This window comes from Typha latifolia, chromosome 6 (genome assembly GCF_019914945.1).
Source record: "Typha latifolia isolate L0001 chromosome 6, TyphaL0001v2, whole genome shotgun sequence".
NCBI classification, from domain to species: Eukaryota; Viridiplantae; Streptophyta; class Magnoliopsida; order Poales; family Typhaceae; genus Typha; species Typha latifolia.
The window spans coordinates 9,951,421-9,965,125 of NC_133091.1; the positions used below are offsets into that span (position 1 = coordinate 9,951,421).

The window sequence follows — 13,705 nt, forward strand, 5'->3', positions numbered from 1 at the left end:
TAGGACTATATCCTAGAAAGACACGAAGATAACCATACGAGGGGGAAGTACCATAGAGACGATCGTATGTAGTCAAACCATCAAGGACAGATGATGGAGTTTGATTGACGAGATAGAGAGCAATAAGAAGGGCCTCAGCCCAATAAGAACGAGGAACATAAGCCTCAAAGAGAAGAGCTCGAGTGGTCTCAAGAAGATGACGATGTTTTCATTCGGCAACTCCATTTTGAACTGGGGTATAGGGATACGACTACTAAGGTAGAGTACCAACAGAAGCATGAATGGAACGAAACTCAGAGGAAAGATACTCACTAGCATCATCAGATCGAAAGATCTTAATGGACCGACCAAACTGAGTACGAACTATAAAAGAGAAATCACGATAAATCTGACACACTTCAGAGAGCTGACGCATAAAGTAAACCCAAGTGAAACGAGAAAAATCATCAATGAAACACACATAGTAGATAAAACCAAGACCCGAAGGGAGTGGAGCGGATCCCCAAATATCAAAGTGCACAAGGTGAAAAAGGGAATCAAATATATTCGTACTAAGAGGAAACAGAAGGGCCTAGTGTTTTGCCAACTTACAGCCAATACAAGGGGACAAACAAAAAAATGACCACTGCCTAAACATCTAGACTGGGACAAGGTCTTGAGACGCTAACTCGATATATGACCTAGACGTCGATGCCACAAGTCTGAAGAAGAGAGAGGAGTGACTGGATAAGTACTGGGACGAGGTGATGGAAGGTGAAGCTGATCCAGGTAATAAAGCTCGTGTATCCGACTATCGATCGCAATCCTCTGGCCTATAGATGGGTCATGCACCCCACAAGAAGTAGAAGAGAAAAATATAGTGTAACCAGAGTCAGAAAGCTGAGTAATAGAAATAAGACTCATGGTTAGGCCGAGGACAAGCCAAACATCAGATAAAGTAAGACGACTCGTGGGATCTGTGGTAGGAGTAATGTAACCAATATGAGAGATAGGGTAATGGGTCCCATCAGCTATATGAACATGAGGAAGAGTGATAGGGGCAAAGGTGATGCTAGCAAAGATGGAAGGGTCACCAGTCATATGATGTGAGGTGCTAGAATCAAAAATCCAAGGCTTAGTCATACCAGAGACAGCAGATGCAGAAGTAGAGGCACTAGTGAAGCTGAGAGCTCCATGAATGAGCTGCGCACTGCTGAAGGTGAGATTGCTAGAGTGATCAGATGGACTAATATTTGGTGCAGTGGTAGAGGAAGCTAAGTGATGACTCTTGTCCTTGTTTGATCCCCCTTTGCTAGAACAGGGAACAAGCTCAGGATGAAGTCGATAGCAGCGAGTGGCAAGATGACCAGGACGACCACAATGAGTGCACATAAGATGCGATGAGTGGTGATCTCGTCCAGACACATGAGTGATGCGAGCAGCAGTCGAAATATCAAGAGTGACTGATATAGGAGCATGAGCAACACCAAGCACACTCTCTATGGCTATAGAAGGTGGTGTAAGACGCTTCTTAAGCTCCTCAGCCTGTAACTCAGCTATGACACTATCCAGGCTTGGCAGAGTGGAGCGATGCAATAAATGACGAGTCAGATCCCCAAATTCCGGACGAAGAGCATTTAGAAAATCCATTAGATGATCCTCGTCACGGTGGCGCTGAGCGGACATCGAGTCAGAGGGGTGGCTGAAAGTGGGCTCCATCGACGTAAGCTCATGCCATATGTCAGTCATGCGGGCGTAAAAGTCCTGGATAGAGAGCTGACCCTGTCTGACCTCTTGAGCATTGCGATGGAGCTGAAAGCGACGCATCAGACTCGACTGAACAAATCGATGACTAAGATAAGCTCAAATGGCCTGAAGCGAAGAAAATATCTGAAGATGAGGTCGAAACGATCGATCAACCTACAAGATGAGGTAGGTGCAAACCTCCATGTCACGTAGCTCCCATTCATCATACTCCGAAGATGGAACCTCCGACTAAACAGCCTTGGGTGTGTCAGACTTAGTAGAGATCACAGTGGTGGTCTGAATGATAGTGCGAGGGGGGGCACATCTCGTAGAGATGTCGTCAATGTGTCCTAGAAGACGTCGCCCGCGGAGGACTGTCTCAATAGAAGATGCCCATGTGATCCAATCCCGCTCGGTGATAAGTAGAAAACCGACTAATGATACACTCTCACGACCGACCGGAACATAAGATGCCATTGGAAGGAACGACAATTGATTAGCCACCTTGAGAGTGATGTAAGATTTTTCACTTAGCCCACTCAAGTCTTTCGTCGAACACCTAGTGAGCGGAAAGTTTTGAATAGAACAACAGAAGGAGAGCTGAGAATACAATGAATTTTCGTTGAGTACTTTGTGGGCAGTAGGTGAAAATATAATGCTGCAGGTGTAGAATCAAAGAACTGCAAAAAAAAAGAGTGTTGTGGAGGCAGGGAACTTTTGTCGAACACTTGGTGGGCGCTAGCCAAAACAGTGGTGCTGAGCTATCAGAATTAAAGGAGATGAAAGGCAGCTCGATCAAGAACAACAGCTTAAAGAGTGGTTGTTGCACTGCTGCTTCTGAACTAAGAAGAGGAAGGAGACTGATGCCTATACTGCTGCTGCTGCTGAAAACAGAGGCAGCTGCAACTACCGTTGCTGCTGCGGTGGTTGTGGCTGCTGCACTTGCTGCTGCACTTGTAGGAACTCGTGAGGAAGAGTGGATGTGTTGCTGCTGTTGAAAACATGGGTAGCTGCAGCTGTTGCTGTTGAAAATAGGGGCAGTTGCAGCTACTGTTGCGGTGGCTGCGATGGCTGCAGCTGCTACTGTGGGGGCTGCGGCTGTTACTACAGTGGTTGTGGTGATGGAGGCTGCGACAGTGGCTGCTGTAGCGTCAGCGAGCTCGAGGAGTGAGGCGGCAGCTCCCAAGCTCAACGATGGTGAAAAATGATCCAAGAGGGAGATGACTATTAGAGAGTGAGAGCTAGAGATCGGGAAGCTCTGATACTATGAAACGATAGTGGGATTACCCTAGATTGGGTTGAAGGAGAAGAGAGAGGAGAGAAGAAGAGTGGTGAGAAATATTTTGTATTTCACATTTGATAAAAGAGAGGTTGACCCCTATTTATACAAAGTCACCCTGAAATAAGATAATTAGATAATATTTAAATCTAATAACTCTAATAGGCAGTATTAATAGGATATCAGATCTGATCCTTGCCAGTTTTGGGGTGGAGATGGTGATCCAGATTTTTGGGGCTAATCTTTGTGATTATTTGTTTTTTCGATTCATCTGCTTATTAGTGACAAGCCTGATTATTGGGTCTTGACTCCTCAGCCGAGGGGGTTGGCCATCACAAAAATAGTCTACTTGTTTTTTCAGTATTCCTCTTTGCTTACAAGACCTTCCTTGGGATAGATGAAATTTACTTTGGTCGCTTCATATCCCCCCTAAGATCAAGGTATTTCTCTGAAAGATTTGTTAGTGTAAAATACCTGCTGGGGACTTGTTGCATCATCTTCATCTTCGCCTTGATTCCCTCTGTCTGAATTATGGACTTGCCATTAAAACCGATTAACCATCTTTTCTATGACTACAGTTTCTCCATTTGTATGTGTTTAATTTTGTCGAGAGTAGGTTTGGTGTCACCTTATCTAGTTTGCACCTGCGAAAAATGGGCAATTGATTCTGAGGATAGGAGGCTCTCCGGGAAGGATAAGGGCCTGCTGCAGGTCATTGCTGTCGCTTTGCATTAGAAAATTTGGAAGCATTAATTTTCAACAATACTAAAGACTCATGTTCTTGGAGTGCTCCCTCATGGCTGTTACACTTGCAGCGTTGAGGGTGATTCAATTGTCTACACCTGCTTTAGTTATAAAAATGTAAAATCCAGTTATCATGTAAAGTTTCAGTACATATAGATAGTTATATATTTAGATCATGAGCCTCCCTCCAAAGAGTGCAGAATATAAGATTATATATACAGAAAGTGTGCAAAAGCAACTGAAGTAAAACTCATATCCTAGAAGGGATCATTGGAATGGTGTTCTGAAAATAAGCGGCTGCGGCAGCTACTCCACTTCCCAGCTTTACTGGATATCCTAAATCCTTGAGGATCATCTCCACTCCACTTAAACAACCAAGCAATTGGAGCTGCATAATAAATAGTTAAGTCATATGTACATTGCAAAACATATAAAACACTATGTATCTGCTGTTATCTTCTTGGTTTTCTCATGGCAAAGAAAAAAAAGTTCAAGAGAAAAGGTTATAAATTAGTCTTTATTGTTTAAAGATCTTTAGTGAAATCCTAGCAACAGTTTGTTTCCGTTGTATAAGAAGCTTTTACGTCGGTATAACTCATCAGAAGTAATTAATAGTTGCAGGAATTGAGTTACACAATGAAACCAATGTCTTCAGATTGATACGGCAACAGAGTTAGTACAGAAAAAAAATCAACTTATGATATTGAGATAGTATTAAATGTCTGCAGGATATCCAGCCAAACCACCTGGAGTTTTCTAACATCAGACGTCAACTTTACATGCAGAAACAAAAAAAAAATACTACTGGAATACTTGCCAGGGAACTTAAAAGTGAAAATTTTTAATAGGAATAAATTTATATTAATTATTATTAAGGACTGATGCTAGCAAAAAAGAAATACAAACAAAACCAAAAAGAGTCGTCAATTTACTATTTGCAAACTAAGTAGCAGACTGATTAGTTAGGCCAAACACTAGAAAGAGCCTTACTGTAACACTAGCTGACATCCTCTAAATTCAATCTACCGAGAGGGAAAAGAAACATTCTCAGATTCGAAACCCAAAACGTAATACAAGCAAGTCATGAGAATGAAATATATACCTCATTAAGGTTTCCAAGATGTCCTATTCTGAACACCTTCCCGGCCACCTTATTCAAGCCCAGACCCAAGCTCAAATTGTATCTCTTCCATGCCCTCCTAACAACTTCAGCACTATCAATATATGGTGGCACAACCACTGCAGTCACCGTGTCACTGAACCATTCCTCCTTCTGTGTGCAGTTCTTCAAACCCCATGCCTCAACAGCAAGTCTGCAAATATTGAAGTCGAAGTCAAAAACAAAAGCAATTGTCTCCTCAAATTCTGAGAGCATGCGTGATTTATAACCTTGTTGCTTTCCCGAGACGGCTGTGCCTAGCAATGACATTATCCAGCCCTTCCTCAAATATGAGATCAAGGGCAGCTTTGAGGCCATACAGTAATTGGATAGAAGGGGTGTATGGCCAGTATGTACCCATCTTGTAGAACTTCAAGTAATCATTCCAGTCGAAGAAAACCCGAACTGATTTAGCTGTCTTTGAGGCTTCTAAAGCTTTAGGGCTAGCACAGACAATTCCCATTCCAGTAGGCAAGGAAAGAGCTTTCTGTGAGCCTGTCAAAGCTACATCTACTCCCCATTCATCCATACGGAAGTCAAGAGCACATATCGATGACACACCATCGACAAGCAGTAATGCAGGATGCCTGTAGTCATCTGCAATCCAATAGCGCCATTATATATACGATATATTTGTGAAGAAGTTCCAGGACACAAATATTTTTCCACATCTTTGCTGGAAGTCATGTAAGTAGTAATAAAACAATTATAGTGAGCATGATCTACCACAAATGGACTGTTAACACTTATTAGATCAATAGTGTTCCTTCTTATTCAATGTTTTGTGAATCAAATAATGAGAATCAGTGTCTGCCATGTAAAAGTCATTTCAACGGATTACTGCTAATCCGACAAAGCACCATATTTTAGATTATATTCATGACTTATGGTATATTACTCACACAATCTTACCATGGCGTCATGGAAGACTTTTAACTTTCAAGAACTACGAATCGTTTGCACAATAAATGGAACATCATACTTACCCAGTATGTTTCTTACAGTAGACAAATTGTTGGTCACTCCAGTTGCAGTCTCATTGTGAACAATGCAAATAGCCTTGATAGTATGAGCCCTGTCTTCTGCTAGCTTTTTTGCCAGCATGTCAAGATTAGCTCCGTATCCCCAGTCACTTTCTATGACATCGACATCAAATTTGAGGCGTTTCTGTTGATCAATCCAGAGAAGGCTGAATTGCCCAATAAGAAAGGTAACAATCCTATCACCAGGTGATAGTGTGTTTGTTAGTGCACTTTCCCAAGCTCCAGTACCTAAACAGAAATAACAAAACAGTTCACTGAATGCTGTATCATCAAAGATGAAATCCTACTAAAAACACTAACAACTGGAATTAACTGAAGGTAGTACCAGACAGTGAGGCAAAATAAATGAACATTGACTGCATTTTATTTTATTTTTCTTTATCTGTAGACTATCCTCAACATATTATATGCTCTGGTAATTCAAAAATTAGGAGATATTTAGTAGTCCCCACGCACATAAATTTCAGTTTAGTTGATCTACATAAAGTTGAGTTTGTAATGGCTAGGACATTGATGAAAATTGTATAACCCTTTGGGTCTTCTTGGTGACCAAAAAATTGACTTGAGAGAGACTGCAATTGCATAACTGAAATGTGCATCTGAAATAGGATGGCATAAATCACCAAGAGTATAAATAGGTAGACATTACTCGATGGTTCTTTAACTAAGAAGGCATCATGTTAAATTTGATATGAAGCTGAAGTACTGACTGGGATTATAACAGAGTGATTTACTACTAAATGGATATGGTGTCTTTCATATAAATCTTGGAATCAACAGATATCAAACTCGACCAAATTATGTGATGAACATTTTGGACCATTATGAGTGTAATATCATATGCATCTTCGCTAAGCTGCACAGGGGCCTTTCTAGTGGGGATATATATATATATATAAGAACAGATTGATTAGGTTGCATAACTGGCATGGAGGAAATTTTGGCATTCTGATACTCCCACAATTCCTCAGCCACTATGCAAAACCCATCTTAAAAACTATAATTTCCAATAACAATTCCCGAAAATCATGAAAAACTTTGTGTTACAACTTTGTGTCTTCCAAATCTCACAAATTTTTACCCTGACATTTTATCTAGTCTTGTTATGGAACTTGAATTATATAGGTGAAGGATTTAATAATAACAACTAGTTTGATAGATTTCAACCTCAGACCTACTGATCTCACTAATGTGACAACAAACAGTTCATTACCCTGCTTGTTCTGACCATTTATGGGAGGAAAATGTCGAAAACAAGGAAGACAGAACTTCAAATTCAAATGCAGAACTTCAAATTCAAGAAAACAAAAAGTTTCAGTAGATAAAGTTTATTTACAACAAACATAGCTAGCACAGATAGATAACAGAAACATAGAAGCATTTCATATGCACACAAGCATATAGACCTAATTAGATAAATATGTCAAAGAGGCACCTGTTGTTGGGATTAAAAACGGGGTCCCAGTTGTTGTTTTGAAAATCTTCTTAACATCCTCGAGAAGAATCTTTGTTAATGCAGGCACGGCAGGGGAGCGGTAGTCCTCGTTGTTCCTGTTCATGGCTCTTAATACAGGTTCCGGGATGTTCACAGGCCCTGGAACAAAGAGATGGTTCCGCCCAGGTCCATATACGTAGTCCATCTTTCTCTTTGATCTTCAAGTTGCTAAAAAGACCTTTTCTATTATTTGAATTCAACAATCTGTCATACAAAAGACCAACTTATATCAGCTCTATAATGCTACTTTTCAGTGAACACATGAATTATATATGATTTGCAGTAAAAGAACCATTAATGGGCCATAAAGTATTGTTAGGCTAAATGGCATCATACTTGCGAAGGTCTCAGTAGGTGCTTTAATGTCAAGATTTAGATGCAATTCAGGGGACATTTTATACTACTGACTAAACAATTAAATTCATGATACTGAACTGATGGATCAAACTTAACAATAAATTGACAATCGAGTGTTGCAACAGGAAATAATCATGAGAAAACATAGAGAACTTCAAGATTATTTGTTGAAGTGCTGCAGAGTGACACATCTGAGATGATACAAGAGCATGGAATTGTCATCATAGGCTAAATTATCAAAGAAACAAACCAAAACTGCATCTTATATTTTGAGAAAACATCATGAGATTAGTTATATGAAAACAAGGTCCAACAAGCAGGGATTCTTATCATTCTTTGATGAGTTGCAATAATACCATCTTTACAAGTCACAAAAATTAACTCAACACAACAGACACATGAAGAGAAGAGAGAAAGAAAGAGAGAGTGATGCATACTTGGAAGTTGGTTTATTTTTCTTTCTTCCACCCTGAAGAGGTGGAGCTTCTTGTGGGTGAAATGGAGAGTGGAAGAGCGGAAGCTTATTTAAAGAGTGTGAAGAACAGGATAGGGCGGGAGGGATTCGTAGGAGAGGGGATGGCCAACGGTCGGCATCAAAGATCCGACGTGGAAGATAAGAGAGAGAGAGGCTCAGGACCGTTGAGAGAGGAGAGCCCCAAACATTTCTTCCTCTCTTTTGTCTTTTGTTTTGGGTTTTGGCTTTACCTTTTTTTTCCTCTTTTTTTTTTTTTTTTTTTTTTTTGGTTTGAGATAGTTTATATTGCTGTGTGATAAGGATAAAGCAAGAGAGGATGAGAAGGTAAGAGAGGTCTTGGGCATTGGATCCTCTGCCACTGCAAGGGAGGTTGTAACGTTCTCTAAACATATAATCTTTTTATTTTTCAAACGCAATCAAAGTCATTTGATAAGAGATCTTTGTAATACCCTGATCAAATGCTTGATCTGCCAAGGGGTTGGATCATCTTTCTGGAAAATTTGGGCAAGGTGCAAGTAGTCAGTGCTTTTGGATATTGGCTAATAAGCCTTCCATCAATGGTAAGAGGTGATTTGCAGGCCGGGCAAGTTTAAACCGGGCTTTTCAAGCCGACCATGCTACTTACTAATCCTTGAGATATTACTTACTAATCCGTGAGATATTGGACACGAGCTGAATCATGACTTAGGTGTATCATAAATATTTTAGCAATATTATTATACATTTTGATTACCTTTGCTATGAAAATACTAATATAATATTTTTCAATGCACCAAACTTTTAATATGAGACTAAATAAGAGTACAAAATAGATGGGTGAGATTGCCGGCGAGCTTAATGCTCCGGACCGTGGGCAAGCATAGTAAGTTGGGCTTTTGGCTCTGGCCGGGTGGGCAAAGCCCTAGCCCGTATTGCCCATTAACATTTCAAGAGGGTTTGAGCTAGGCTTGGCTGAAGTAAGCCTGTTGATCACCTCTACTCAAGCTTTCAGTGTAGATGACTAACTTGCTTTTTTTCAACTTGGTTTCCCCCTGCATATGGACAAATGTCTTCTGATGTAGTATGACAAGAAGGGCCCAAATCCGGAATTGTCTGAATGCAAGCTCTACAGCTTATTAGCTCTCCCATAAGGTACTTCAAGCTGAAGACAAAAGGCAAAATGAAAAACTATCTCCATGTCATAGTGAATCAACTTATACCACACAATGAGACACTTATAAGCGGAGCAGTGAAGTATCTCGTTATGCATTACATTTAACACAGAACCATTGGTTGGCATTGTTGTATCAGACAAGAATTTCACACTGAACTAGAATTTTTGTCTTTCTTATTTCCTTAGTTGCATATCTTTAATGCCCTTTTTCTTTTGACAAAAGTCAGAACACTGCCAAAATTGAAACTATCTAAAGATGGATCAACAACAATTTCCACAAGATTACAGCAGAACAGATCATAAAGTATCAACCTCAAAAACAAACACAACCAGTGAGGGAAACATCACCTCAACCAACACAAGGTTAAACACAACTAAGGACATGCTTCCTATCAATAAGATGAAACTTTTTAGAAATTAAAAATATTCTAAAGGTGTGCAAACTCCAATTGCTTTGCTGAGGTACCCCCACGGTGGATTCCTACAACTAGTCCAGTACAATTCTAGGCAGCGACTTTGTGATTTTTGCTACACTAGACATTGTGCTATATTACTCATTTTTGGACAACTACAAGCATATATCCAAGGTTTTGAAAATCGGTATTGAGATTGGGATCGATCGTTCGGAAAAACGATACGTATTGACTATCGGTATCGGATCGAACTATTTTAATTAAATAAAATTCTAAATATCATTTAAAAATATTAAGAAATTTCTAAAAATTTAGAAAAAATTATAAGAAAATAATAATTACTCATATATAAAGCTTAAAAATTTCTTTTCCCTATCCCTCTAATTGTTAATCTGCTATACTCTCTCTCTCTCTTTCTCTCTCTCTCCGAAACTGGGATCTATGCATATAACTAATATACTAGAATATAAATGAACAAGTAGTATGTGACATGAATAGTTAATAGAACAACTTTTTTGCTCCCTTGCCTACTTCATTAAAATAGGGCTCAAAATTAGTCAAGAAGATAGGAATGGCTATAGATGCTACCTCTAGATTTGATGTAGCACTTAAAGACGGCACGACACTCTAAGCGAATGACGTTGTTGAGAGGTTCTTTTGAATATTCAAGGCAATTCTTTCACCTTAGATCTTCACCCCTTGGCCTTACGAGGGATCATCAAAATAAGCAAGAATACTTTTTCTACATAAAATACCATGGAAAAGTTGACAGATAAGTCACCCTTACTGTCACTCTACATAACTGTACATGAGATTTTCACCTCATACGGCTCCTCGTTCAATTCTTTCGAAGTAATTGGGTGTACTTTTCCTGTTTGAATTAGAGTTTGAAACCAAACTTCTCTTGGTCCAATATTGAAATCATTTCAGAGGTTTTCCCTTACTTTGTCCATGTCAACAAACAATTCGAAATACCTCGATTTTTTCAGAACTAGTCTGCCTACACAGTGTCGGAAGGTCAAGGAAGTTGGTGACCTGATGACAGGGTAGCCGGCGACCGAAGCCCCGGTGAACGACGGCCGTAACTATAATGGTCCTAAGGTAGCGAATTTCCTTGTCGGGTAAGTTCTAACCCGCACGAAAGGCGTAACGATCTGGGCACTATCTCGAAGAGAGACTCGATGAAATAGAGGATTCCATTTCTTAGTACCATGACCAAAATGAACTCCTACTTCACATTGTATTGGGGACCCAATGGATGAAAAGTTTGGGTGACCTTTTGACTTTCCAGAAATGTGAATAGATATCAAATAAAGTGGCAAATGAGTGCGGATAGACAAAATTCAACTACGACTTGGAGCCTAACTTCAGTCGATGGTGGGATTGCCAAGGGCTGGTTGCCATGGCTTCTAATGCAATTAATCCAGAGGCAAGTGAACCATACAAAGGAAGAAGAGACCATGCGGCATGCCGCTGGCTCGACCCCAAGACCACTGCATTGAGATTACTTTTAGAGTTGAGTCGGCTAATGTATGACCTTACTGGTACCCATTTGAGCAAAATGAGGAGATCACAAGGCTTGTCAAGGAGATGCTGGACAATGGAATCATTCAACCGAGTCAGAGCTTGTATTCATCACTAGTGCTCCTAGTGTAGAAGAAGAACGAAATATGGTGATTTTGTGTGGACTATCGTGCACTCAATGCCATCATGGTGAAGGATAGGTATCCTATTCCTATCATTGAAGAACTCTTGGATGAGCTTTCGGGGGCCTCTTACTTCAGCAAGTTAGACTTGCAAACCGGCTACCACCAAATCTGAGTGAGACCCTAGGATGTGCACAAGACCGCATTTTGCACACATGATGGGCATTATGAATTCAAGGTCATGCCTTTTCGACTCACTAATGGCCCCTCTACCTTCCAAGGGTTGATGAACGATGTCTTTAGGATGTTATTGAGAAGGTATGTACTTGTCTTCTTTGACAAGATCGTTGTGTACAGCTGGTCATGGAAGGAGCATCTTGTCCACCTCCGCGAAGTGTTGTAGATTTTAAACGACAATGAGCTGAAGGTGAAGGAGTCAAAGTGTTTGTGGGGTCAACTGAGAGTGGAATATCTCGCCCTATCATATCGACGACGGGAGTGGAAGTCGATCCCTCCAAGGTGCAGAACATGGTGCAATGGCAAATTCCAAAGACACTGAAAGAATTGCAGGGCTTCCTTGGATTGATGGGCTATTACCGCTGATTTGTTGCCAACTATGGCAAGATAGCCACCCCATTGACATTACTACTGAAGAAGGGGGAGTTCTAGTGGACCGAGACAGCAACAAAGGCATTTGAAGAATTGAGGAAGGCAATGACCACGATGTCAGTCTTAGCATTACCCAATTTCACCAAATCTTTTGTGGTGAAATGCGACGCATTAGGGGCTAGAATTGGGGCTATCCTCATGCAAGAAGGGAGGCCAGTGGCATACATGAGCAAGGCATTGTCAATGAAGAACCAGATGATGTCTACATATGAGTGAGAGATGCTAGCCATTATCAATGCCGTCACCAAATGGAGACCATATCTCATTGGGCGGCGATTCGTGGTGCGTACAAATCAGCGAAGTCTTTCCTACTTCCTTGGACAACGGATTCACACTCCAGCACAGCAGCGATGGGTGACAAAGTTGTTGGGCTACGACTATGAATTGGTGTACAAGAGGGGAACTGAGAATTGGGTTGTCGATGCACTATCGTGGCAACCTGAATCGGTCGATCTAGCCATGATTCCTATCCTAATTTTTTCTTTTCTTTCAAAGATTAGAGCTGCATGTGTAGAAGATCCAAAGATGATGGAACTCATGAAGAAAGTAGAGGAGGAACCAGCAAGCTATCCCAGGTTAGAAGTGAAGGACGGTCTACTACTAGACGAGGGCGAGTACATATACTGGCCAAACCTGAACTGTGGGTGACTTTGATTTGCCACTTCCACAACACTCCTATGGCGGAACATTTAGAACCTATAAGAGGTTAACACAAAATTATATATGGGCAGGAATGAGAAAAGAAGTGCTATCCTATGTTAGAGGTTGTGAAATCTGTCAGCGCGCTAAGGCGGACTCGATGAAACCAACGAGGCTGCTGCAACCCCTACCCATTCTGGACCAAATTTGGGAATAGGTGGCGATGGATTTCATTGAAGGACTTCTCTAGGTCAGAGAACATACAGTGATAATGGTGGTGGTTGACCGGTTGACGAAGAGTGCGCATTTTTCAGCTCTAGCACACTTGTACACCACAAAGAAGGTAGCAGAAATTTTTATGAAGGAAATAGCCCGGTTGCATGGAATGCCGAGGTCTATAGTTTCAGACCATGATTCGATCTTTATGAGTCACTTTTGGCAAGAGTACTTCAAGCAGCAAGATACTGAACTAAAAATAAGCTCAACGTATCATCACAAACCGACGGGCAATCCGAAGTTGTTAATCGCTGCCTTGAGCAATACTTGCGATGCTTCCCTAGGGAGCAACCGAAGATATGGATAGCTTACATACCCTGGGTGAAATACTCATACAACACGGCTCACCACACAGCTAGTGGGATGACCCCCTTCGAGGTTGTCTTTGGACGCGTGCCTCCCACATTGCGATCCTATGACCGACCGAGCGCACCTGACCGTTCTGACATAGACGAGGAGAACGAGATGATGCACTCAAGCGGCTCAAGCTTCACCTAGCAGCGGCACAGAACCGAATGAAGCAAATATATGATCGCAAACACCAGGATAGAAGCTATGAAGTTGGCGATTGGATCTATGTTCGACTCCAACCATATCGGCAAATCTCAGTACGACCCATTCAGAATCAAAAG

The 13,705-nt window shown here is 41.0% G+C and overlaps 1 protein-coding gene across 1 annotated transcript; it reads right to left on the reverse strand.

Moving 5' to 3' along the window:
- Window positions 1–3,850: 3,850 nt before the first annotated feature.
- On the reverse strand, window positions 3,851–8,472 carry LOC140790063 (serine--glyoxylate aminotransferase-like). Its single transcript, XM_073139976.1, has 6 exons — window positions 8,240–8,472; window positions 7,386–7,649; window positions 5,894–6,178; window positions 5,138–5,504; window positions 4,851–5,061; window positions 3,851–4,136 (listed from the first exon to the last, which is right to left on the reverse strand). Exons 2-6 carry the CDS (start codon window positions 7,588–7,590, stop codon window positions 3,999–4,001), a joined length of 1,206 nt encoding a protein of 401 aa, XP_072996077.1. The 5' UTR covers window positions 7,591–7,649; window positions 8,240–8,472; the 3' UTR covers window positions 3,851–3,998.
- Window positions 8,473–13,705: the final 5,233 nt, after the last annotated feature.